This window comes from Battus philenor, unplaced genomic scaffold (assembly GCF_028537555.1).
Source record: "Battus philenor isolate CCGP_79_NKW_IND1 unplaced genomic scaffold, ilBatPhil1.0.hap1 SCAF_17, whole genome shotgun sequence".
In the NCBI taxonomy this organism is placed as follows: Eukaryota; Metazoa; Arthropoda; class Insecta; order Lepidoptera; family Papilionidae; genus Battus; species Battus philenor.
In genome coordinates, this window is record NW_027181679.1 from 5,347,644 (window position 1) to 5,372,013 (window position 24,370).

The 24,370-nt window shown below is 32.1% G+C and overlaps 4 protein-coding genes across 6 annotated transcripts; 2 read left to right on the plus strand and 2 right to left on the minus strand.

Moving 5' to 3' along the window:
• The first annotated feature begins 385 nt into the window (after nucleotides 1–385).
• Pex6 (peroxin 6) lies at nucleotides 386–7,628 on the plus strand. 3 transcript variants are annotated; one of them, XM_068762860.1, is made up of 11 exons: nucleotides 1,067–1,146; nucleotides 1,571–1,750; nucleotides 1,831–1,938; nucleotides 2,282–2,415; nucleotides 2,707–3,214; nucleotides 3,619–3,786; nucleotides 4,013–4,159; nucleotides 5,044–5,202; nucleotides 5,406–5,568; nucleotides 6,624–6,763; nucleotides 7,109–7,628. In XM_068762860.1, exons 2-11 carry the CDS (start codon nucleotides 1,609–1,611, stop codon nucleotides 7,246–7,248), a joined length of 1,809 nt encoding a protein of 602 aa, XP_068618961.1. In that variant the 5' UTR covers nucleotides 1,067–1,146; nucleotides 1,571–1,608; the 3' UTR covers nucleotides 7,249–7,628. The 3 variants fall into 3 exon arrangements, with proteins under 3 accessions (XP_068618959.1, XP_068618960.1, XP_068618961.1); XM_068762858.1 differs by having other exon boundaries at nucleotides 386–1,750; XM_068762859.1 differs by having other exon boundaries at nucleotides 386–1,750; nucleotides 5,412–5,568.
• Nucleotides 7,629–8,176: 548 nt separating this feature from the next.
• Nucleotides 8,177–10,031, plus strand: RpS25 (ribosomal protein S25). Its single transcript, XM_068762842.1, has 4 exons — nucleotides 8,177–8,266; nucleotides 8,466–8,558; nucleotides 8,973–9,156; nucleotides 9,919–10,031. The coding sequence occupies exons 1-4, from the start codon at nucleotides 8,264–8,266 to the stop codon at nucleotides 9,996–9,998; spliced, it is 360 nt and encodes a 119-aa protein (XP_068618943.1). The 5' UTR covers nucleotides 8,177–8,263; the 3' UTR covers nucleotides 9,999–10,031.
• Nucleotides 10,032–10,076: 45 nt separating this feature from the next.
• LOC137920031 (L-threonine ammonia-lyase-like) lies at nucleotides 10,077–15,986 on the minus strand (the record flags this gene model as incomplete). The annotated part of the gene is made up of 9 exons (XM_068763263.1): nucleotides 10,077–10,251; nucleotides 10,717–10,942; nucleotides 12,001–12,137; nucleotides 13,318–13,473; nucleotides 14,059–14,221; nucleotides 15,128–15,279; nucleotides 15,355–15,487; nucleotides 15,710–15,780; nucleotides 15,888–15,986. Coding segments are annotated over 9 exons (1,263 nt in total), but the record flags the coding sequence as incomplete, so codon positions are not given.
• A 2,921-nt stretch (nucleotides 15,987–18,907) lies between these two features.
• On the minus strand, nucleotides 18,908–19,868 carry Polr2C (RNA polymerase III subunit RpII33). Its single transcript, XM_068763131.1, has one exon. The coding sequence runs from the start codon at nucleotides 19,766–19,768 to the stop codon at nucleotides 18,941–18,943; it is 828 nt and encodes a 275-aa protein (XP_068619232.1). The 5' UTR covers nucleotides 19,769–19,868; the 3' UTR covers nucleotides 18,908–18,940.
• Between the last annotated feature and the right edge of the window lie 4,502 nt (nucleotides 19,869–24,370).

Consider the following 24,370-nt stretch of genomic DNA (forward strand, 5'->3'; position numbering starts at 1 on the left):
TGGTATGAAATAAATATTCAATTAAATCTATGGTGAAAATAGTTTTATCACTAGCAACAGATGACACTAGATGTCTTAACGTTTTAAACTTTGTAACAAATACATTATATATCAAAATATCATAATATTTTACTCTGTGAAGACTATTTCATACAGACATTCATATAATATAAAAACATTTTTAAGTCGTTAAAAGTTAAGAAAAGAATAAAAAACTAAATAATTTTTTTCATGATTACTATTGCTTATTATAAATAAACCTGTGGGTGAAAAACGGATAAAAGTTGTCATAAACATTTGCACAAATTTTACAAACTTGCGGCTCTTGGCTGTATCGACAATAATCCTTTGCTCTTTCCTATGAGAAATAAAGAGGAATCACCGATTGATATATTTTTGTTTTTGTCCTTCTAGATGTTAATTAATACTAACTAGAAACCGGTAACTCAAACCAAAGCACAAAATACGCCGTCTAAAACTTTTATCAGTCTTATCAGATACCGCTGTGCTAAAACTTATCTTAATGTCAAATAAAAAAAAATTATCAATAACAATTAGTTCGATCCCAAGTTTAGTGAATACAAGTTATTTGACAATAGTTCTAATATTATGAAAGAACAAACTTCATTTCAGTTATGGGTGACGAAATTTTGTATAAAAGTTATTTATCCCAAGTTAAATCCGTACATTTTCCTCGTTTACCTAGCAGTTAAATCTAATAATTTACTCTCCAAAAGCGCTGCAGTTAGTAAAAAAATGAGTAATCTTACACTGAAAACAATACCATCGTACATAACGAAGTATATTGTGAAGGAAGAATCAAGCGAAAGTATCTTGAACGTTAGTCTTCATAAATGCATAATTATATCTCAAGCCAACTTTTTAGAACTTAGTGTAGAAAATATTTTTTATAGAGATAACAAGATATTGTGGGTTGCGTTAAAACTTATTCCCGAAGAAAGAAAGAAATATGAAGAGAAGAGAATAAAAGAAATCTCAAACAGTAGTCCTTTTAAATATGGGTTTAATCTGCAAACATCAGAAATACACAAAAATTTATGGACAGGAAATATTACAGACAACTTTGCTTATTCTAGAATAGTTCCTGTCATTCCTTCGCCTTATTTGCATGATGGCACTGCCCTAGTGAGTGAGAATGAATTCTATAACATACTTAGTTCTATTGGGATTGATAATATAGTTAATATCTCAGAAGTTGGAATATCATTTCATCCAGTGCCAACATTTGATTGTGCACCAAAAATAGCATCGGTTGCAGAAGTGTGTGTCATTGTGAATGATTTTGATTTATCAAATGACTTTATTAAAGAGGTACTCAACAATTATTTTGAAGAACCAAGACTTGTGAGCGAGAATGACTTAATTACTGTTTATCTAAATGCTTCAATAATGGCAAAATATCACTATAAATATTTAGATTTGGTTGAATCGATAGGAATGCTACACTTTAAATGTAAAATGATCAGCAGTGATGTAGATATTGATATTTCTACCACATCTGCTAAGACAGCATTGAGCAATACTGTAAGAGCTTTTTATATTGTTAAAGGAGTTACACAATTGACTTTGGGAGAGAACATTCATTCTATGAAACCTGCACATAAATATTTAAAACTACAGAAACTTCACAGTCAACATTTGAATTTGGTGCATATTTGTCCTACTGGCTTGCAAGAAAAGTTTGATCAAATTCAAGAAGCAATAACCCCATTTTTAACTAAAGAAATAAGTAAATTGCTATTTTGTGTTATAAAACATTTATTGGCAGACAAGTTTAGTGAATTTTAAACACAAAATTTTAATTTACAGATGACTTGTCATCATCTTTATCCAGTCCAATCATTCCAATGTTCTTAGTTACTGGCTCAATGGGATCTGGTAGACATTTACTGGTAAAAACATTGGCAAAATATAATGGTAAGTAAATTTGTTGACAAAACTTTAAAACTATTGAGAAGAAAATAATTATACTATATTAATTTTGGGATGGTTTTCTACAAAATGTTATTAAGTGTCAATCTTTTCATCATTGTCATTATCAACATTACAGCTATAGAAGACATACTGCCAGATATAGGCATCTCCCATAGATCCTCAACAAGACTTGGTTGAAAGCCGCCAGTATCTAATGTTTTCTGATGACCTTAACAAGGTTATTTTACAAGTCCACTTTGTATACTTTAACAATGTCCACCTTGTATCACTATCACAATCAAATTATGAACATGAAACATTATTTGTTGATTACTTAAATTTTCAGGATTAAATTGTTTGCAAGCTGACTGTAACTCATTGCAAAGTTCCACTGCAAAACAAACTGAAAGCAAAATCAATTTAACTATACAAAAAGCTAAAGCTGCAGCACCCACAATAATACTACTTGATAATTTTGAGGTAAGTTATTATTATGTCATAAACCAAAAGTTCCCAACTTTTTTTTTCATAAAACACTTTCAAAATTTTGCTGGAACCCTGTTCAGCTATACAGATTACATTGCACTATAGCAATTTGCAAGTCTCAATACATTGTACTTATTACAATATTATCTGCCTTCATTGATAAGAGAAGTCAAGTCAACATTTTAATTCTTCACTACCGAGGGAGACCTCCACCGAGTCTTTATTTTATAAATTATTAACTCTATTGGTGATTATGATTGTATTATAACATGTTCTTTAATACAGGTTTTTGCTGTCGATTCTGAAAATAATGAAGACCAAAGAATAATTGAATATTTTATCAATTCAATAACAGATTTGTATCAACATTACACAAAGCACTCTTTAATATTTATTGCAATCACAGAAAAAGTGGATTTGAAACCAAATATAATGAGAATATTTCTTGATAAATTTCACCTTCCTAAATTAAGTAGTCAACAGAGGTATGAAATGCTGCAATGGTTTGTTTCTGCCATGCAATTAAATCTTCATGAGAAAGACAAACATCCAAAAAATGAATACACTATTAATACAGAGGATATATCTGGTTCATCCTCTTTAAGCAAAATTTCTAAAGATATTCTTCATAGAATTGCATCAAAAACCGAAACATTTGTGTATGGAGATATAGATACTCTTGTACATTTTGCAATGAGAGAATCTTATTTGAAGCAACAAGGCAGTTATACCAATTTGGCACAAGATCCTAACTTACAATTTATAAGAGAAGAAGACTTCAACATAGCTCTAGGTAATCAAATATTTTTTTATAACTTTATGTTAACTGAAGCAGATCTCCATCACTATCTAACTCGGTAATCTTAATGTATCAATTATGATTTCTGTTGAAGTAGTTGCCGAAAGGTCTGCAAAATTAAAAAAATAATTACTGTCCTACTTTTACTCTAGTTGAAAGATGGTGTTCACACAAAGATGGACTAAACCCATGTTGGTGTAAAGTGTAGTGAGTGAAATGTAAAACAATGTGATGAGAGGACTACTCGGTGGTTGAGGGGTGGTTGTAGGGAACCCCACAAAATGTTTCCATATCTCATATAATGTTTCAATTCATTGTAAATGTACTTTATGAATTAACAATTTTAACATCTGTATTTTTTGCAAGTTTATTGCAATTGACGTTGTTATATTTTCTAGAACAAATTAGAAGTCTACAAAGCCATCATTTAGATGCACCGAAAATACCAAAGGTTTATTGGGATGATATTGGAGGCTTGGATAAACTCAAGAAGGAACTCTTGAAAACTATTGAGTTTCCAATTAAGTTCCCTCATCTTTTTAAAAACTCCTCTCTAAAGAGATCCGGTATGTTTGTAATTTCATAAAATTGTTTATATGTAAGGTAATGTGAAATTTTTTATGAAATTTATCTACATTATTGTACCTCAGTGATTTTAACACACATAAAGGAGAATAATTATCTCAGTAATGTTCTACATAATTTTTTTAAGAAGTATAATAATAAATAAGTTATATAAAAAATGATTAATATAACTATCAAATCTATAAATATATCAATACAATTTTTCAGGATTATTGCTGTATGGCCCACCGGGTTGCGGCAAAACTTTAGTTGCGAAGGCTGTTAGCACAGAACTGAATGTTAGCTTTTTAAGTGTGAAAGGGCCAGAACTGCTCAACATGTATATTGGCCAATCTGAAGAGAATGTAAGAAAAGGTAACATCCAATTTCTAACATGCTGCAATATGTTTTCAATATGTAATATCCTAATAAAAAAAATAAGAATTAAAAGGTATAGTATTATAGGTTGTAAGTAATAGTAAGGCATCTATTTGCTAACCATACTATCATTGGTTGTAAATAATTAAATATTTTTAAACAGTTTGTATATACTTAACCTTCTTAGTATATGCTGCTTGGTAATCCTCAATGTGAATCATTATACATAGCTGCATTAAAAAACAAATTATTAATTAGAATCTAGATAAAACATGCCCAATTTAGCTTATGCCATAGGTTGATTTGAGTTTAATAAGGAGATATGTAGACAAACAAAAATAACCCAAATAGCCTAACAACTCGGCAAGTTGAACTGACAGTGGGCATGTCACAATGTACAAAATGGACTGGGGTCTTAATGTTCTGGACTAGAGACTACAGACCGGCAAATGCAGCATATGATGTCTACCCAGAGGGATGATTTTTTGACAAACCACCATGTGTATGATGAACATTAGTTAGACATCAGATAATTAGATCCATATTTAAGTAAGTGTAAGATTCTTATGGAAAGTTTATTTGTATCCATAAATTGGTATTGCACAAGTAAATTGGTTAACTTTACCACACTTGTTTGTATGCAAGATGACTCCGAATAAAGGTTCCTTTTGTCAATTATATTAATTATTAACTAATTTAAGATAAGCATAGTGTATGATGTTCTCCAAAGTGTACAGAGGAACTCGTTAAAGCCATCAGAAATTAATCTCATTGAAATCTATTGGAGAGCTGTATGTCCAGTAGACTTTCTCTTGCAGAAAAGATTATGATGAATGTTAATTTGATATATCTTAGAATTTTTATATGATTCTTTATGACAGTATTTGAATCCGCACGTGCGTCATCCCCTTGCATCGTGTTCCTTGATGAGTTGGACGCGTTGGCTCCACGGCGCGGAGCCGCAGGCGACTCGGGTGGGGCAAGTGACCGCGTTGTCAGCCAACTCCTAGCCGAGGTTGATGGAGTATCCGATGGAGAAGGTTTAGTTTGATCACCTTTTTTGTTAACAAAATAATTTCCCTCGTAATTTTTGTAATTTAAGATACTGTCATGGGTGAAACATAAATAAATTAATATTTCTCTTGTGAATATTTTTTGCTAATATTTTAATTTATTGGTCTTTATTTTAAAAAGGAAATGTATATTTACATATATACATAATCAAAATCATTTTCACTTTTAGACACAGAAAAGTCAAGTTTTGTATTTATCATGGGCGCTACAAATCGACCAGATCTCTTGGAGCAGTCCTTGCTTCGTCCAGGACGTTTAGACAAACTAATATATGTGGGTCCATATACTGGCACAATGGAAAAGACATCAGTTCTCAATGCACTTTGTAGAAGGTAAGCGAGTGGGAGTTTGTCTTTAAACTACAAAAAAGTACTGATTTTTTTTTTTTAATTGTTCTTTCAGAGGGATTAGCAACCTGTAGTATGCTTGTTCCGGTGGAGAAAATTGTTTTAGTAATGACAGAAATTGTAATTTTTTTTTTATAAATAATGAAAAGAACATTGTAAAATATTTTTTCAAAAAATTTCAGACATTCTTTTACTACTAATACACCTCTACAACGATATTGATACATACATAGAAGTATATACACTCATCGTCTAAATCACTATTATATGTCCTCTCTCAAAGACTTTCTCTTAGTACATGATCTAATATTTTTATGTCAAACACTGTTGCTTGGTACAGAATTTACTATTTTTATCTTAAAGACCGTGGCTTAGTACATGTACTGCATGATCCTTTATTATTATCATGATTTATTATTACTGAATGATAATAACTCCTATGAGGACCTTTTATAGTCTATTGGGCAGATATCATTTGCCTTGTCAACCCCCGGGGAGCCATCCTTCTTCTTACAGTGTATTGAGCCACCTCATTAAATCACTGCATAAAAGATTACTCGCCGGAGGAAACACTAAGAACTCTTTGGGTGTCTAAAGTCGTGCCTGTTACTTGCGATCATATTTCTTCGTATTTGAATTTTTTTTATAATAGAAATAGAATAGGATATTTCAAATATTTTCTCCTATAAAGGAACAAATGACAGAAACATTATTTATGTGCCATCTTTTAATGTACTTTTAACTTATATGTGCTGTCGGTGTATCTAAATAAATATATTAAAAAGTAAAGATAACTATGGATACACCTCATAAAAAGACGGGACACGCTTATATTAGTAGGCTTAGACTTATCAGGGGAGAGTTACTCTTGAAGTTATAGTAAAGGTATGGGACCCCAAAAAGTGGCCAGGAAGCACTAGTTATGACAAACATGAATTCTCCATTCTTAGTAATTTTGTTTTTTCATTTTATTAATATATTTGAAACATTTTTAAGTATTACTCTTATCTCGTTGTCATATACATAATATTTGTTAATAGTTACAAATTGCGACCGGAAGTCAACTTGACGGACGTGGCGGAAGCGCTTCCAGAGAGGTGTACTGGTGCCGACTTAATGCAAGTAGTGTCCAGCGCGCGCTCTGCCGCTGTCCGTGCACTTGTCGACAAAATTAACAATGGTTCGTATTGTTATCAACACTGTCGAGGCACAAACAAGGCCAATTCTAGGATGCTGGGAGCCCCAAGCAAGACGAAAATTTGGTGCCCTTTTATGCAAATAAAAGAAATAATTTTGTGCAAAAAAAATATTTATTTAAAAAATAATACAATATTTATTGACTTACAAATGATGCAACATATGGAAGGAATAGCATAATGACTGACTTGACTTCACAAATACAGTAATTGTATGGTGAACTAAATAACTTAAACACAACAGTAATCATAGATACTGCTGACTAGTGAACCCTTACGTTCCATAAAAAATATAATGTTGTAATGTTATTGCTAATTTTTAATTTCAGGTTTAGTCAAAGAAACCGATTTGAGCCCCGACTCTGTAATCCTTGGTGTCTCTGAATTGTGGCAGGGAGTTGAATCATTTCGGCCATCGGTGACAGAAGAGGAGCTTGCTTATTATGAATCACTACAACACCAAATGTAATGAGGTTGTTGGATCAGCTGTTTAAACAAATGGAAATGGGATTAAAACCTTTACATGTATTTATTTAATAATTGTTTTGATACTGACATTGACCTTGTGTATATGTATATATAATATGATTTTAATACTAGGTAATCTTACAAATGACCATTCACTTATAGTGTATAGTGTTCCTGTCATGGTTTTGGTCTTTTCTGGCTCCTCTGAAACAATAATTTTACGGTCTATTTAATGTATATTTTATATTTTGTTTAATAATTTATTATGTATGGGTTATCGCAAATGGCAAAGAAAACTAGTCTAGTAAATTATAATTTTTATATGGTGAACTTGTAAATAAATTACTTCATGTTCTTGTTGTTTCATTGTGATTTTATTTTTTTCAGCAAAATGTTAAATATATAAGAATATAAATACATCTGTGTATTATTTTAAATATTAGGTATTCAATTTTAAAGCAGTATATAAGATGCATGGCATTATAAATGATTTCTACCATCACTATAGGAAAAGATTACTTAAAATTATTGAGTCAGCGTGTTAATTGTTGAAGAGTCATGCTGTACATATATAAATAATTAAAATCAACAATTATTTACAAAATGATTTTATGATGCTATTTGTTTAAAAAATCTACTAATTGTAAATTTTTAATATACAAGCCGCAGCAAAAATTTCAAAATAAATTAGTTATAGAAATTATTTCACATTATAATTGTATGAAATTACTCTACGATTACAATAGACTTTTTTTTCGTTTATGTACTGTCATTTGATTTATGCCTTTTATATAATAACTTTCTTTAAGTCTGTTGAAAAATTGTTATTTTTATTATTTTCTTAACTTTTTTACTACTTAGTATTAGTTTTTTTTTATTTAGATCTTAATTTCAAAAATAAAAGAATTTAAATTAACAAATCTTATAAATATACCATAGACAACAATTTCACAAACGTATTCATGAAAAAGTGACGTTCATTATCTGTAGATCGTCCTTTTCTTTCCGTTTTCAACATGGTGAGTATTAGTGGCTTCTTGGAGTTGTTTGTTAAAATATTAGAAAAACTAGTAATAAATCACATTTTTATATATTAATAGTGATGGATTTCATACTGTAAATATATACATATTAACTAAATTGCAAAAATAGTGAATCTCAGCTAGTCTTGTTTTGCAACCTCGTGGTCATAAAAGTAAACTAGTATTTCTGTTTTAGCCGCCCAAAAAGGACGCAAAGGCTTCGGCCAAGCAACCTCAGAAGACACAAAAGAAGAAGGAAGGGTCTGGTGGTGGCAAAGCCAAAAAGAAGGTAAAACGATTTTTATACATTTGAGTTAGGTTATTTATTCAGGTCTTCGTGATTGTAACATTTGAAAGTATTTTCAGTGTCATTTAAATATTTAGTGATATTTTTTTAAAACTAAAGAAAACGTCTTGATATTGCTGCTCTAGAAAATGAAATTATAGATCTTTTATAACCTGCCACATGGGCTTAAGTCCTTAGCACCGCTAGCATTGATATCACTAAAGTATTTAGCAAACAAGTCTCTTATAGATGAAAAAATAGCCTGTTATAATGAATGCCAAATGATTATTAATTTTATCTTGATATCACATGAAAGTTAAATTTAACTGATATATTGAGGCTGATGGCAAACAAAAACAATAAATTTCTTGGTCATAAATTTTTAGCAATATTTAAGATTATTGTTTAACATTGCAGAAGTGGTCCAAAGGAAAAGTCCGTGACAAGCTAAACAACCAGGTGTTGTTTGATAAGCCCACTTATGAGAAACTGTACAAGGAAGTGCCTCAGTACAAATTGATCACACCTGCAGTTGTCTCAGAAAGGTTGAAGGTCCGAGGCTCACTCGCAAGGAGAGCCTTGATTGAGCTCAGAGAAAAAGGTATGTTTTTCTCTATTATACCATAAATAATTATAAAATTAATAACATTTTTATTATATTAAGAAGTAATAGCTGTGTACTTCATGGGCTATGAATAGTAGACTAGACAAATTTCTTTAAACTATATGAAAAAAATATTTATGATTTACTAACACATACATTTTATTCTTAAAAAAATGTATAAATAGTTATGGTATTTGATCATTATAAATCAAAGTTAAGCTGAAATCTGATAATTTACTTTTATTACCCTGGAAAATTATTATGAAAGATCTGTTGCTAACATTTTTTTTCTTTTCAACATAAGAGTTAAAAATATGAAGTTTTTGATTTGTAGTCATAGTATTTAAAAAAATGTCGCAGGGTATGCATGCACCCCTTATTTTTAAACTGCAATATTTGTTTTTGTTTGCAATTATTATTAAAAATATTAACTTTGGTTTTTTAAATTACTTTCGTGGGGTTAGCCACTAACTTATCACCAAATTTAAACAAGAATTTTTGGGACATGCTGTACATGTTACGAAAAATGTCATTGGCAGTTCCTAATATATTACAACATAAAAACAACATGAGATAATGTTAAGTAATTTGTCCATTTGTTTCCTTTTTAAACGAATTAGTAAATATTTTTGTGATGATCCATCTTTCTTGAACAATCATGATTGTAATAATACTGATATATTGAGTCTGATTATTACAATTTTACATGATTATTGCAGTGCTAATGATATAAATATTAACAGCGTCAAAATTTTACAGGTTTAATAAAGCAGGTGGTTCAACACCACGGCCAAGTCATCTACACAAGGGCAACCAAGGGTGATGACCCTGTGGCTTAATGGATAAGGTTTTAAAATAAAAGAAAACACAAACTTGCGATTTCATTTTTAAACAAATATACCTTGTACACACTAGAATTAGTTGTTGAAGTAACACACCTTTAGTACAACAAACAAAATCAAAACATTATCGAGAACACTTTTTGTCATTGAGATCCAAGACTGCAAATCTAGCTGATGGATATAAATGACGTATGCGATCCTTGAAGTTATCAGAGTGTTCTTCATTAGCTGTTTCTACCACCGCATTAGCCTGTAAAAATATACACTGGAACTAAAACTTTTCAGAAGTAGAGACCATGAACCTGCTAGTGCAGAAGGTGAAAAGACATCCTTGTTAAAATCATTGTAAAGCACTGAATGCAAGCTGCTTTCTTTAAAACCACAGGGGAAACCTATGCACTGCTGAAATGATAACTAACTTGTGTTACTTGTTTTCATAATAGGGAAATGCTTATTTGGATAGTAAACTAATGTTATAAAATCGGAAATTGTACATGCACAATTACCATATGTTACCTTATGGTTAATTATGAAAAACATTTATTATTGATAAATTGAGGATTCTACTATAACGATAAATTGTTTAACCTTGTACTTGAGACAAATTCACCAAAAAAGTTTTAGTATGAAACATGTTTGTTGCATTTGAATCCATAACAAACTCAAAGCTTTTTAAATGTGTTTTATTGCAGTTTTTGTAAACGAAGTATCATACCCAAGTAGTTCCAACGTCACTCTGCACCCACATTTGCTCGGTGACTAAACTCTTCAAAACTGCATGCTCGTCGGATATAATCTTGGCGAGGTTCTCTATGCCAGTGCGGTTGTCGGCCATTGGCACTGCAAAGCGTAGCAAACGGCCGCAGGCGCTTAAGCCGCGGTGAATAGTCCGGGCGAGACGACTGGAGTCTACATTCCCACCAGTTATTACGCACACTGTGCTGTAATCACAAAAATTAATAACTCTTAATGTCTTCTAATTAATATGGTTTTAAAAAATCATAGCACGAAGCTTATCTAGCATATACATCTTATATATTAACGAATACCAGCAAGGTTAAAAAAAAATTAAAAACAAAATACAATGCAATTTAAAAAAAAAACGATTAATTTTAAGGACTGATAACCACAATATTAGCAAAAAAAATTATTTTTGTAAGTGAAAATCAGATCAACAATAAATCTTTCTTAATCTAAGTTTAAAAGTTATTAGTAATTATTGTTATACATCATTAATATGTTCTAAAATGTTGAATGAAGATAAGTAATTATGGTAAATGTCTAAACCAGAACAGGTCCGAGAAACTTCAAAATTTTTATTATTTCGCGAGCCGTAATTAAATATTTATTTAAAAAATGTGCGTGAAGGTACAATAGAGATACATTGACAACATATAAATAAAAGTATGATATATATAAATATATAATATATTGTTATATATATTAAAAATAAATACAATTTTACTTTCTGGATAATTCTTTAAATTTTGATAAACAAGGCGACTGTACTTTTTAGTAATTTTTTCAGTTGCTGGTTAGTTAATACTGATTAGTGTTTAAGACTTAATATTTTTTTAAATGTAAAACAATAGATGAAAAGAGGACTTTGGTACATTTATGAGAGCCACAAATATCTTTCAGTTTCGCATGTGGCTTGTTAGCCGCAGGTTGGCCACCCCTGGTCAAAACTATTTATTATCATAGACAATTGGCTATTGTCATATTAAACAGAAAACATAATGTAATTTGCCAAACTTTAAGATCAATTTTTTTGTTCCAATCTCAAATTTTGCAATATAAGTTTTATATCGATAACCTTTAATTATAGTGTGCGCGACAAATTTATCGTAGTTTTTTAGTATTTATCGTAGTAGCTAACGATCTATGTCCATCCAATTTGTTTTTAGTAATAATGATCAACGAATTAGTCAGGTCAAAAAGAAAAACTATGCTACTAAAATGAGGTTTAGGCAATGCATAATATGTAAATAAGGCTAACCGTTTCCCACGTAGCTCCGGCACGAGACCCTGCATGACGGCAGCGAGCGAGCATGCGCCCGCGCCATCAGCCACAAGCCGTTCACGCTCCAACACAGTTATGATCGCACGGGCTATGTATGTCTCGTCCACTTCTAGCTGAACATCAGTATCATACGTAACAAGGCTACCGCGGAAATTGATTTATGGTTATTTAAAATTCTAAATGTATATGAAAAACAACAAAGTTTCTAATCTGTGTTAGAAACATTTGATAGACAACTTTTTTTAAAATTATATCATTAAGCAGCTTTGGATTCTAAAAAAAATCACATTTGGACCAATAGATCGGTGGACACAAAACTCACATCGTACTGGCTAGTGCGACGCAGTATTGAAATACTGGAGAAATTTCAGCCTAAAACACTGAGAGTCATGCTGAACATACTCAGCTATGTTAGCAACAAGTTTATATATGAGGACATAAAGATCCATACTGTGAAACAGAAAATCACAAGACAACGAATTCGTATCAAAGCTGGAGGACACAGGAAACATCATACATTCCTGACTGAAACGGCATGGTGTGTCTACACTTGCCGTGAGATTTGACAGCAGATGATTCAAATCTGAAAATGATAAAATCCTAGAAAAATGGCATATTTAGAAAAAACTGATTTATTGGCATAATGATATTATTTTTGATTTGTTTTGCATTATTTTTGGTACTAGCATATATATGTATTACATTATCGCCCCCGCAAGGCATAGAACTTCTCCAAAAATCGCAAATTTCGGTCCTCTTAGATTATTCATATATAATTATTAGACCATAGTCGGATTTTCCTATTTATTGGCTGACGTAAGTATATCGAGGGTATAATATATCGCTTTAAGTGCACCTGCATCTGGTGAGCTTTTTTTAAATAAATATAAACGAATGAGAGTTAAACTGCCATTTCAACTGCGATTTTGAACCAAGTAAAAGGTACAGATTACTAAATAAAAATCAGTATAAAAGAATGCCAAGCCGTAGGTAAACAGATTCAAACAAGCCAAGTTAATATAAAAAACACGTGCACGCACTGTGCAAAGAGTAATATAGTTAAAATTTTGCAACCAAGTAAACGCATCCTTACTTCAATATGACTAAGCATGAGGCAAGTTTAACAATTTCTGTGATTGGCTGTGTCCGACGAATACAGTAATATTAGGTACTAGTTTCTCATATACGTTCTGGAATGTAGTATTCTGGTTTTTTTACTTTACTTTTATTATTTTTCGTTTTATTTTTTATTTTCGGTGCTATTGTAACCGGCATAAATTAAATGAAAGTTACCATTCTGTCAAGCCGTCCTTTGATAGTGGCGAATGCGTTTCTTCCAACAATGCAAGTATTAAGTCCTTCTGCGAGATTGGGCACAACAGCTACTCCTATAGGATGACCTGCTTGACATGCCTTCATCATCTTTGGAACCTTCGAGCACTCTGCTCCCTATAACACATTAAATAATTTTTTATGTTGCTTTAATTGTTAACTGTCATTTTTTTTATTTTTGATGACAAACCTCAGGAATATAAATAATGAAAAAGATGAATGGTTAATACTAAGTATAATAATTAAAATACAACAGTAATATATGAATGCTAATGGCAGTGGGCACGCCACATAAGGCGCAGAACAGATGACTACTTAAGGTTTTGAAGTGGACACCAAGGATAGGCAAGTGCAGCGTAGGATGTCCACTCACAAGGACGAACTTCTTGGAGTCATCGAGAGACGCCGAGTGCAGGCCGCTTACAACCGATCCTTTTGGAAATCTTTGGAAAAGACATTTGACCAGTAGTGAACGTCTATCAATTGAAATGATGATGGCTTAATTATTTTTATCGTAATTTCATAATCTATTACTTTATTATGCAATTTTTCTGAAAGCTTACATGCTTAAAACACTTGGAATTTAATTATACATATTTTAAAGAGGAGTGGAATGTGGGAGATAACTATGTCTGTTAGTGGGCGAATGTCGAATCGAAATCGTCAAATGTTTTTAATAGAAAATGATTGAAAATAACATACGTAAACAAGACAAGAGCATTTCAGTTTGTTGCAGGCAACGAGGACGGAGGCCAGCAGGCTGCCGCTTCCCACCGGAACTATTACTGCGTCAGCTTCCGGTAATTGTGTAATTATCTCCATTCCAACTGTGCCCAAGCCCGCCATTACAGCAGGATCATCGGGACTGCAGAAGAATTTTGATCACAAAAGACAAACCGTCACCTCACATTGCGGGAACTTCATAAAATCCGATCTTTACTAAAGTGATCGGCGAAAGAAATATCTCTACCAATTTCAAGTCTCGAAAATTTATGATTCCAGAGATATTGTGATAAGTCAGTACGTCTGTGGAAATCTTTTATACTTGTATATATAGTTTAACAAATGGACCATTTGGAGGACACCACGCTTTCAACTTACGATTTCACTCCTAATGTTTTGAAATTAGAATATCTTTAATAATTTAAACGCGAACGTAATATTGTTACTTATATTTATTATCACGTGTACGTCACCAACACTGTTCATATGTGTGGAAGGTAGCAATAGAATGCCTGTGTTGTACTATTGCGCTAATGTTGGTGCTGTTAGCCCTAAGGCTTTTACAGCTTCGTCTGACGTGAATTCATGGAATGGAAGGGTCCGTGAACTATACTAAAAACTAAAGCATTCGTGTTTCAGAACCTACATTTGACACCGATGGAGGTGGAATGTAGAATGCCTGATTGGTGTAAGAATATACAGAAAAAAAACATAAAAATTGTCAACTTAAGAAAGAGGCATATTAAAGAGAAACCATTTTCTGCTTACGAATCTTTGGTACGATATATATTGGATTGATGTTGAATACATATCACGGAGGTAAATGCGTTTGGTTTTAACAACTAATTTCAATGGTTCATGGGTGTTGTAAGCGCTGTCTGTTGTCCGAGACAGGTTTTATCATCATAAATCAATATTTTTAAAAATATATGGCTTTAAAACAAAAAAATTGTAAAGAAATATTGAGTGAAAAAATACAGATAAAAACATTGCTGTCTGTCTACTTTAAATTAATCTTCACTATAAAAAATGATATATTTGAACTAACCTAAGTAGTACTTGTCCAGTTTCCATGTGAACTTTCTTTGCGTAATTTGTCGAATCCTCGAGGGTTTCGCCGCAAATAACAACATCTGCATTGAGTTCAGAGCAACGCTGAGCCATCGCCGGAGGTGTTCGGTCGGGAAGTACTACAGTTACCTTAATAGCGTCAAATAATTAATTTATTTTATCGTTAGATTAGAATATATAAACTACAAGAGACACAACAACTACCTGGACTCCCAAAGACTCGCCATGATAAGCGGCTCCAATCGCCAAATTACCAATAGAAGGGACGATAACTCCACAAGTACAGATTTCTTCATGACGCGCCACAAACAAATTACGAATTCCACGTTCTGCGCAACTGATTCAAGGAAGTTAATATTTACGAAGGGTATAAATTAAGGAACAGCTATATGTTTAACAGTTTATAGTGTTAACATCTAGTATCAAATATTTTTTTTATAAATTATATACACATCCCATTTGTTATCTCTTTAGCACCACTTAGGATTGGCTGGTAGAGAATGCTTCCACGACTCAAATAAATTAATAAATGATAAAAATATATATTAATCTGACTTACCTGCCAGTATACTGTAAATTTTCACATTTTAAATAAATATCATAATCCATGGATTTACTTATTTTAGCTTCCTGAAAGTTATAGAAGAAATTGAATAATTAAACATACTAACGTAAAGCGGTAAATTACAATATGTTGTAATATCAGTTCTTTGCTTAAATGTTTATTTTATACCTACACATAACGGAGTATGTATAATTCCATCTTCTATTCTTTCCGCTGCTTGTTTTATTTCAGAAAAACTTAAGATGTGCAATTTATCAGTGTCGCACTGAAAAATAGAGTTATTTTATTTCAAATTCAAACACAAAATCATATCATAATGTTACGATGGATTACCATATCGGTTTTTCTTAAAGAAAAGTAATGTTTTAGTTAGTTATACTTAAAAGTATAGACTATTATTTACATTTGAAATTTTAAAATACTGACAAAAATTTTACAAACTACTTGAGACGTTTGTCCCGAATGTTATTTGTCAAAAATAGACAAATTTGTCAGAATTAGAAGAGGAAGAAATAAATATTTTGGCAAAATACATAGGTCATAAATAATAACACTCATTTCTGTTTTTTTTTTCTGTCTCTATAAAAGCATGCTGAACTCCTATGACTAAAACGCTAAAGAAATTAAACATATTTGTCGACGTTCTTTGGTGATATTCTTATTGTAAAGAAATTAAACTGAAGCTTTCAGATTCCGGAGCGCAAAGTTAAATACAGCTGAAAAGTTGAAAGGGAGCAATATCGAACATTATGTATTTAGAATATTTTATACAATAATTTTTTTTCGGTCAGGATATACACTTATAAGATATCGTCTTCTGTTTTGGTGCTGTGAAATTAGAGCAGTAGATTTTGACTTATATAATGTCACTTAAATCGACAATAAAAAAGAACAGCTCAATATTTCCAATGCAGGTCATGTCTCTAAGAAGTTCGCGAGGACGTCAGTTTCGCGTTAGGGAAAGTTAAATGTTAAGTGGCGACAGGGTCGCGACACACCGCCTTAGAAGCAGAGGCCGGAAGGTGAAGGACTAAACCTTTTTTTGTAACAGCCCCAGGACTCCTTCGGGAACCTCGGCTCGCGTGTTACTTTATCACCGGTTCGATTTCACACCACGTTGATTGCCATAGCCGAGTTAATATTACTACCACTACAGAAGACGTTAGCACTGAAAGAAGTGGTGGAAGAAACTCCAGCAACATTTCTATTTACGATTATATAGAGTTGTCACCCCATATAAGTTATTAGCAGTCTTCGTCAGCGCGGACGGTTCGTTCTTGTTTGCATACGAAATTCCTTGTAAGCCAAGATAGTTAAGAGCGTGTCTGTCTCAAAAAAATTGTTGGTGACAGTACCTACAATTAACATATTTTTATGTATAGCGGCACAGTCAAAGTAATGGATTGATGTCTGTTTAAAGTAGGCTAGTGAAATTGCTATGAGCAGGGCACATAACGCGCAGAAATGACCGCTGGAGCCTTAAAATTCTGGAATGGCACTACGGAGTGCACAGAGTAAGATCTCCACTCACAGATAAACAGACAAACGTGTTTGGTACACCAGAAGATACTGAAAGCAGGCCGCTTACCAACCTTATTAAAAATCTATGGGAGAGGTCCTTTACAAGTAGTGGTTGTCCCATGGCTGAAATGATGATGATTGTTAGTAGTTCTATACTACAACAAAATTGTTAACATAAATTACACCCCATTTTCAAATTAGGTATAGTAAGCATGTGTTGGACGAATTTGCAATGAAGAAGTAAACACTGTAATGAAACAGTAATAAACTAACAAGGTTACAATAATTTGTAATGTCTCCGTGGTACCCATAGCAGGAACACAGTATTACATTAATACAATAATATATTTATATTCTAATATAAGTATAGAAAGGTTTTTTTATTTCCACCAAACAATTTTATGGATTGTATGTTCATTACAAATATTTTAAAGTGGAATAAAATTTCATAACTCGTTCGCTACCAATCGTCACATATATGTGTCACCGCGTTTCTTTACCACAGCCCGGCGACACATATATGTGACAGATATTTTTGTATAATTTACAAAAGCATGTTTGAACATGTTGAGTATTGAACTAAATTGTTAAGTTCTAAAACTATAAAATGCATCAAATCTGTAGTTGGTCTGCTCTCGTATTAGATTATTTACAGTTTTTATAGCAGTTGAATAGGTCGGTTAAGCAAGGTTAGTGAAATTAGTAGGCAATAAATTAAAATTAAAAAGAAAAAGAATTTGTGAAGCCAAATTAATAAGATTTTTAACAGAAACATATCCCTCAACAAAATGTATAATTTTCGTAAGAAACCAGATTTCGTAAGAACAGATGCATAATATATTCCAGTGATGACATGGAATCTAATAAGAATATACCAGTACCAGATCCAACTGATAATTTTTCTATTACGGATTGTGAAGAAATGAGCAGCTCGTCAAATTCAATAATTAGAGTTAGATGCCATGTATGTGCCAAAAACAAACAACGCAAAGCTACTTTCTACGCCTGTGAGATTTGCAAAACAAACAATGGACAACCGATTGGATTGTGCGTTGACAAATGTTTTAAAATTTATCATACAAAATAAAATGAATTTCATATCGATAAATTGTATTTATAATTTTTTTTTGTCTTATAATCAATTTCTTATAATTTAATGTGTCATATATATGTGACACGTGGGCTACAGGGTTTAGTTTTTATCTATAGCCCAGCGTCACATATTTGGGTCAGTTTAAAAGAATACTTATTTTACTTTTTTAGACTGTTCTAAATATACATACGTAAAATCTATTTCAATTCATTTAATATAACCACAAAAAAAATGTTGGGCTATTGTGGACGTTTTTCCCAGAAGACCCTGGTAGCAAACGAGTTAAGGTTTTTTAAGTTTAATAGGAAGTAGCTTCTTTGACACCTTTTATCTTATAATTATAATCAGATCAAAGATATTAAATTGCTTTTGAGTGTTTCATACATGAGAATTATTTGTCTTGTCTCAACGGGCTAGATTCTGTAACCATAACCAAGCAACACTGCAGTCATTTTGCACTGAAAATGAGAATAATATAATATATGGATATTTCATCTATTCTACCTTCCAAATGACATCAAGTTTAAGTAAGAGTAGGAGAAATTTGGTAATAACACGAAACATAAATATTGTAATATTTATTAAAATTAATTAATCATACATGATAAATCTTAGTTAATTGCTAAAGCGTCATTATGGGCTTCCTGTGCTAACTGTACTTGAAGATTTAACAATTTATTCTTTAATACCACAATTCCCATGAGCACTATATTTTCAGGCTTTAGAGCTCCCGATGACTCTACATTATAAAAGAATTTATTAGGTTTTGCTTCCCAATTAAATTCAGCTTCAAACTGGTTCTCTTCAAGTTCTGTGTGTTCACTCTTAGGCCATTCATCTGGCTTAGGATACAAAGTATGTCTCATCATGTTATCAGGATCATATTCAAATGAAACACCAGCAGTCGGATTCCATTTCGCATGTTCCTTTCCAAATCCCTTCTTGGCATAAGCTCTTAATTTTAATTCTTGTCCCTTACGTAGTTTAATAATGAGAATCTCATCAATTTCTCCATAATCTGTTTGGTCTTCATCTCTATGCCGTGATGTCACTGGAACAACTCTGGGGTCACTTGATTTTAAATCTGCAGTGGTTACGTGTCTTGTTTGATCATCAGTGCATTTCACATCTAATGTAAATTCTACACTGCATTCGGTACAAAAATCGGCGCACATACAGTCTCTGGAATAACGTATCTTATCCACAACATCATCCGAAATGAGGGGAATAAGTCCAATGCGGTGGGCAAGAAACTCGTCGCTGAGAACAGTTGAATTTGCTTCTAGCTGAACCCAATCGATGGCCATTGTGGGAGTTTCTGCTATAAACACGCGTCGCATACTGTTTGCGACACTGAGTTCAGTGTCTTCTACAACAAACTTTACGTTGTCATCTGTTAATTCTGTAATATGCACGGATGGTTGATTTGCGTATGGCATTTTGAAAAGCCGTTATATGAAAAACACGATAATAGATCAACTTATTGTTAACAATTTACTATAAATTAATCATAATACTAATAGAACTCTCTATAAACGTTTAGCGCCTAGAGCTTTATAATTTGACAACGACGTCAGATTTCAATGTTACTATAGTCAAAGTGATAAAAAAAATTATATTTGTTTTATAAATACGTTGGAATTAATAATAATTCAAAATTTAAAAATGATTTCAATCTACATTATTCTCGCGTAGTAAATTTTGAATATTATTAAGTTTCTCTGTAAAAGGAATATTTTGAAATTACAAAATAAGGAAAGGAAATCAGAAGGCTTTTAGTGTTAACAACAATTATTTATTTTCAGTTCATAAAAAATTGTCTATTGAAAGTTGATACTAGTAAAAGTTAGCGAAATTTAAAATAATTTGTTCGTTAGATATTCTTTTTACGTACCAATTAAGAAAAAAAGAATTTAAAATGAAGAGAAACACAAGAATGCACACAAATTAGTGTCACAATCTGTTTACATCTACGATAAAAAAGATTAATTACGATGTTCGTCTTTTAAAAGTTAACTAATACTAGATGAGCAAGGGTGTAATAAAGTTCCGCAAAATATCTCAGACCTTTCGTTTCTTAGTTTTAAATTTGGAACAAAAAGATAATACTTTTTGTGTAAATAAATCTTATTGTTCGAGAGCTGTTCAAGAATAAAAAAGGACCAATATCTAGCCACCTCCGCACATGCAGTGGTTGTCGTGCATGAAAGTGCACCGCCCGCCAGCCCGCTCGTAAATGCGCATGCGACAGACAATGCCAACTACACAACCGCCACCGTAAATTCACCCAACACGTGTTTCACCCCTCCACGGGGCATCTTCAGACACCGAGTCTCTAAGCACTAATCTGTGTAACAGCTCCTGAAGATGCATGTGCGGAGGTGGCTAGATATTGGTCCTTTCTTATTTAGGATGGACTTCCGCAATGTAACGCCTGAATCCATTAAATAGCTGTTCAAGAGTTTTTAGTTCATAGAAATGTGTGGAATTTAGTTTGTTGACTCATTTACATGATTGATATTATAATACACATGAAAAAAAATTGTTAAATTTCAGTAATAAAGGCAACTTTTAAATTTTTAGCTGGTTCTTCTCAAAAGATTAGCGTTTCGAGCCGATGGTAGCTTTCTTTTTATTTAAAGTGTTAAAAAAATCGACGATATAAGACCGCAAGTAAATGCCTAATTTAATAAAGACATTTTGAATTTCAATCCTGGATATGAATTTGTATCTTTATTTTCAGAAAAACAGCACTACTTGTTAAAATAATGAAATATGACTACAATGACGACAATAAAATAAATCTTAATAATTCCAAACAAAATAGGAATAATCACAAAGGATCCATTTTATATAGGAACATACCTGTTGTCTTGATGATGACGGCGAACATTACTTAGTCAATGTAAAGGTTGCAGTAATTTCGTAGAAAATAACCTGTCATGGAAGCTAATTTTGTAATATATTGTATTTCAAACTGTATATACTAATATGTTTAACTCTTTGAATGTTTCGATTGCATCTGTAAAATATTTCGATCAAACGTATGATAATCACATATTTAATCAAAGTATCAAAAACAATGAGGCTTACAGTCTGTAATCTTTGAAATCAAACGGTAGCACATCATATTATATATTTATTCGTTCATATTCAATCATTTTTTTCTTTTGTCCCTTGGAATCATGGTGTGCGATATCTTTCTAAGGCCAGTTTTAGAAGTTTTATCTATTAATTATCATAAACTTTCCCATATTGAAAGAATGAGATTATGACGTAGTCGAATTTTAATTAAAACAAAATGTTAATTACATCAACAACTCTAAACATTACCCTATCAGCACTTATTACAAAGAATAAAATGCCATCGCATATTTATGTTCCCAAATGCAAATCAATGTGAACTGAAAATTATGCAACAGATTTGGCTTTAACTTTCTTTCATGTTTTCTTTTAACCGTAAAATGATATTAGGTCTATCAGATGATAATCAACACTGTTAACGCTAATCAACACTGGTACTATGAAAGTAGTTTCAGTAAGTTCGTGTACTTGCGGCTCGGCGAACTTACTTGTCCGTCTGTTGCCTTAAATACAACTATTATAAAATCGCTCCACAAGATCGATAACAGTCCAACCGTTTATTTTTATTTTCATATGGTTCCCTTATTGGGTACCTCTCGTTCACCCCTATCTTGGGAGAGCCAGGGTTTTTTTACAATTCAATAATTTATTTTACTCCTTTTTTAGTTTTTATTCTCCTTTTTATCTTCACAGTCTCAGTCATAGACTCCTCTATTTTTCTTTACAATATCTCACATTCCTCTGGCTTACTTCTTTTCTAAATCAGTTTTCTTGCTTCTCCTTCGCTCCTAAATATCATAATAGGATTCCTTTTACATCGCAGTACAACTTAATTCTTGTTTTTGGTTCTATATCTCCTTTTTGTTTATGTAGTTACATTTCTTAACAATTTTTACAATTTAGTTAGTTTCTAGTTATAATATAATACCTATATTAAATTTTTTTAAATCGCGTTGCTGAATTTTAGGAACGAAGGGCGACGTTCTTCGTCGCCCACCAAGGATGCGATGTTCCTTACCTCAATCCTCTCTCTTATTTCCATCTACAAACTGCATTCCCCGTCTTCCGAATGCGAAACAGCGGACGATCAAGTGCGCCATAGCCTGGTACACCGCTGAGCCACAGACACAGACACTGCCTGGTATACAGTGCAGAGGTTGCCCAGCTTGAGTTTTTTACAGTGCATTGTGCGGCGCCCTGCGTAACACAGAATGCCGCACCCATCTTATCCTCTCTGCGGCTGCCGCGGTTGCAAGTCGGGCTTCCTCACCTTCCTCCAGGCAGGCAAATTTTATTCATATTATTTCAGCTGTTCCGAAGGGTGTGGAAGCCTCAAGTAGATGACCGGTGCCTCCAGACACGGTCCCCTAGTACCCACCGGGAATAGCCTTTTTCTATCCGAGCGGCTACTCGAGTGATGTTTTTAAAACTTATTTTATTACGTTAAGTTTTTTGGACATTAGCTATCCGCACCCGCGTGACTAGCACTACATTTTGTCGGTAGTATTTCATAAAATCAATTTATGTTAAATTTTAATATGCCAAAAAAATGTTCAAGCGAAATTTTATACTTATAAGGACTGTAGTTTTAAAATAAGTATTTAGATGCTCGCCCCCACAACACCAGTATGAGTAGCATTTCGCAAAATTAGTTTTAACTGCATATATTAGGGGGCAAGGAACATTCCTACCAAATTTCATATCATTAAGCGTTATTGTTCCAGAGATATCGAAATGTGTCAATACATTAGTGGAAAGTTCTTATGTAACAGTGATTTGACTCAATTCTTCTCTTATTCTTTAATTTTTATTTGAGCAAATCAATCCCTTCTTGTATTACTTTGCTATTAGTTAAGTACATGTAGATACATCATTCGGTAAATTTTGACTTTCTCTTCTTGTTATTGAAATATATGTATAAATTAATTATTGAATGATCTTTCCGCATGTAAAATAAAGTTTTTCATTACACTTTTACAGTAATGATTATGGTTTAAAATCATTAATTAAAATAAAATGTGAAATGAAGCAAAAATAACATGTTCAATATACAATAATAAGTAATCTAAAAATCAATAACGGAACCTTAAAGATGTCTTTAAAATATTATTAAGATAATTTATAATGTATCGCCAAATATGAACAACACTGTTTACAGGACGATTTGCTATAGATAAATATAAAAGATACACCTCTTAAAAAATAAATGGTTTCAGCGATTATACGACGTAATAACGAAATAAAACGAGGGAAAAGTTTTCAAAAATCGTGATTACTATTAAATTTAATTTCTATTTGCTATCTTTTCGTCTAAACTTTGTACTGCCAGAAGTTATTCGCATGTCGTATTCCAATTTTAAAAATATTATGTAACTCATTTCATAGTAATTACTTTATACAGGTAGATTGAATATGTAGGAGTAAAAGCAATAAAGCTTTTGAAAATGAGCTTTACATCTATCCATACAAACAATAACATTACATAACTGGAAAAAAATTTAGTGTCTTAAAAACCGAAAAAGTTAACAATACTAATTATGTTCTTAAATTTATCATTAATGTGATAACAATATTTTATGACGGAAGCGAAATATATATGACACTTTACATAACTGGAAAGAATAGTGTTGAAAATACAATAATAAGTAACTCAAAAAATCACAAACGTTATCTAAGGAATATTTTAATATTTGTTATTAATTTAATTGAAATTTGTTTATGATATGCTGCAAAATACATTACACATATCGGCACCACTGAATGGTCGCCCAAGAAAAATGACGCCAAATAATCTTTTTCCACTTTACTTAAAAAGGTCGCAATAAAGAAAAATCAAGTTTAGGAACAAATTATAAGTGACATATACATATATAAGATACTCATCTAAATTTACATTTTCGCCACGAACGACATATCGATATTGCGTTTTTCCGTTAATAAATGCATTTTAATGATTA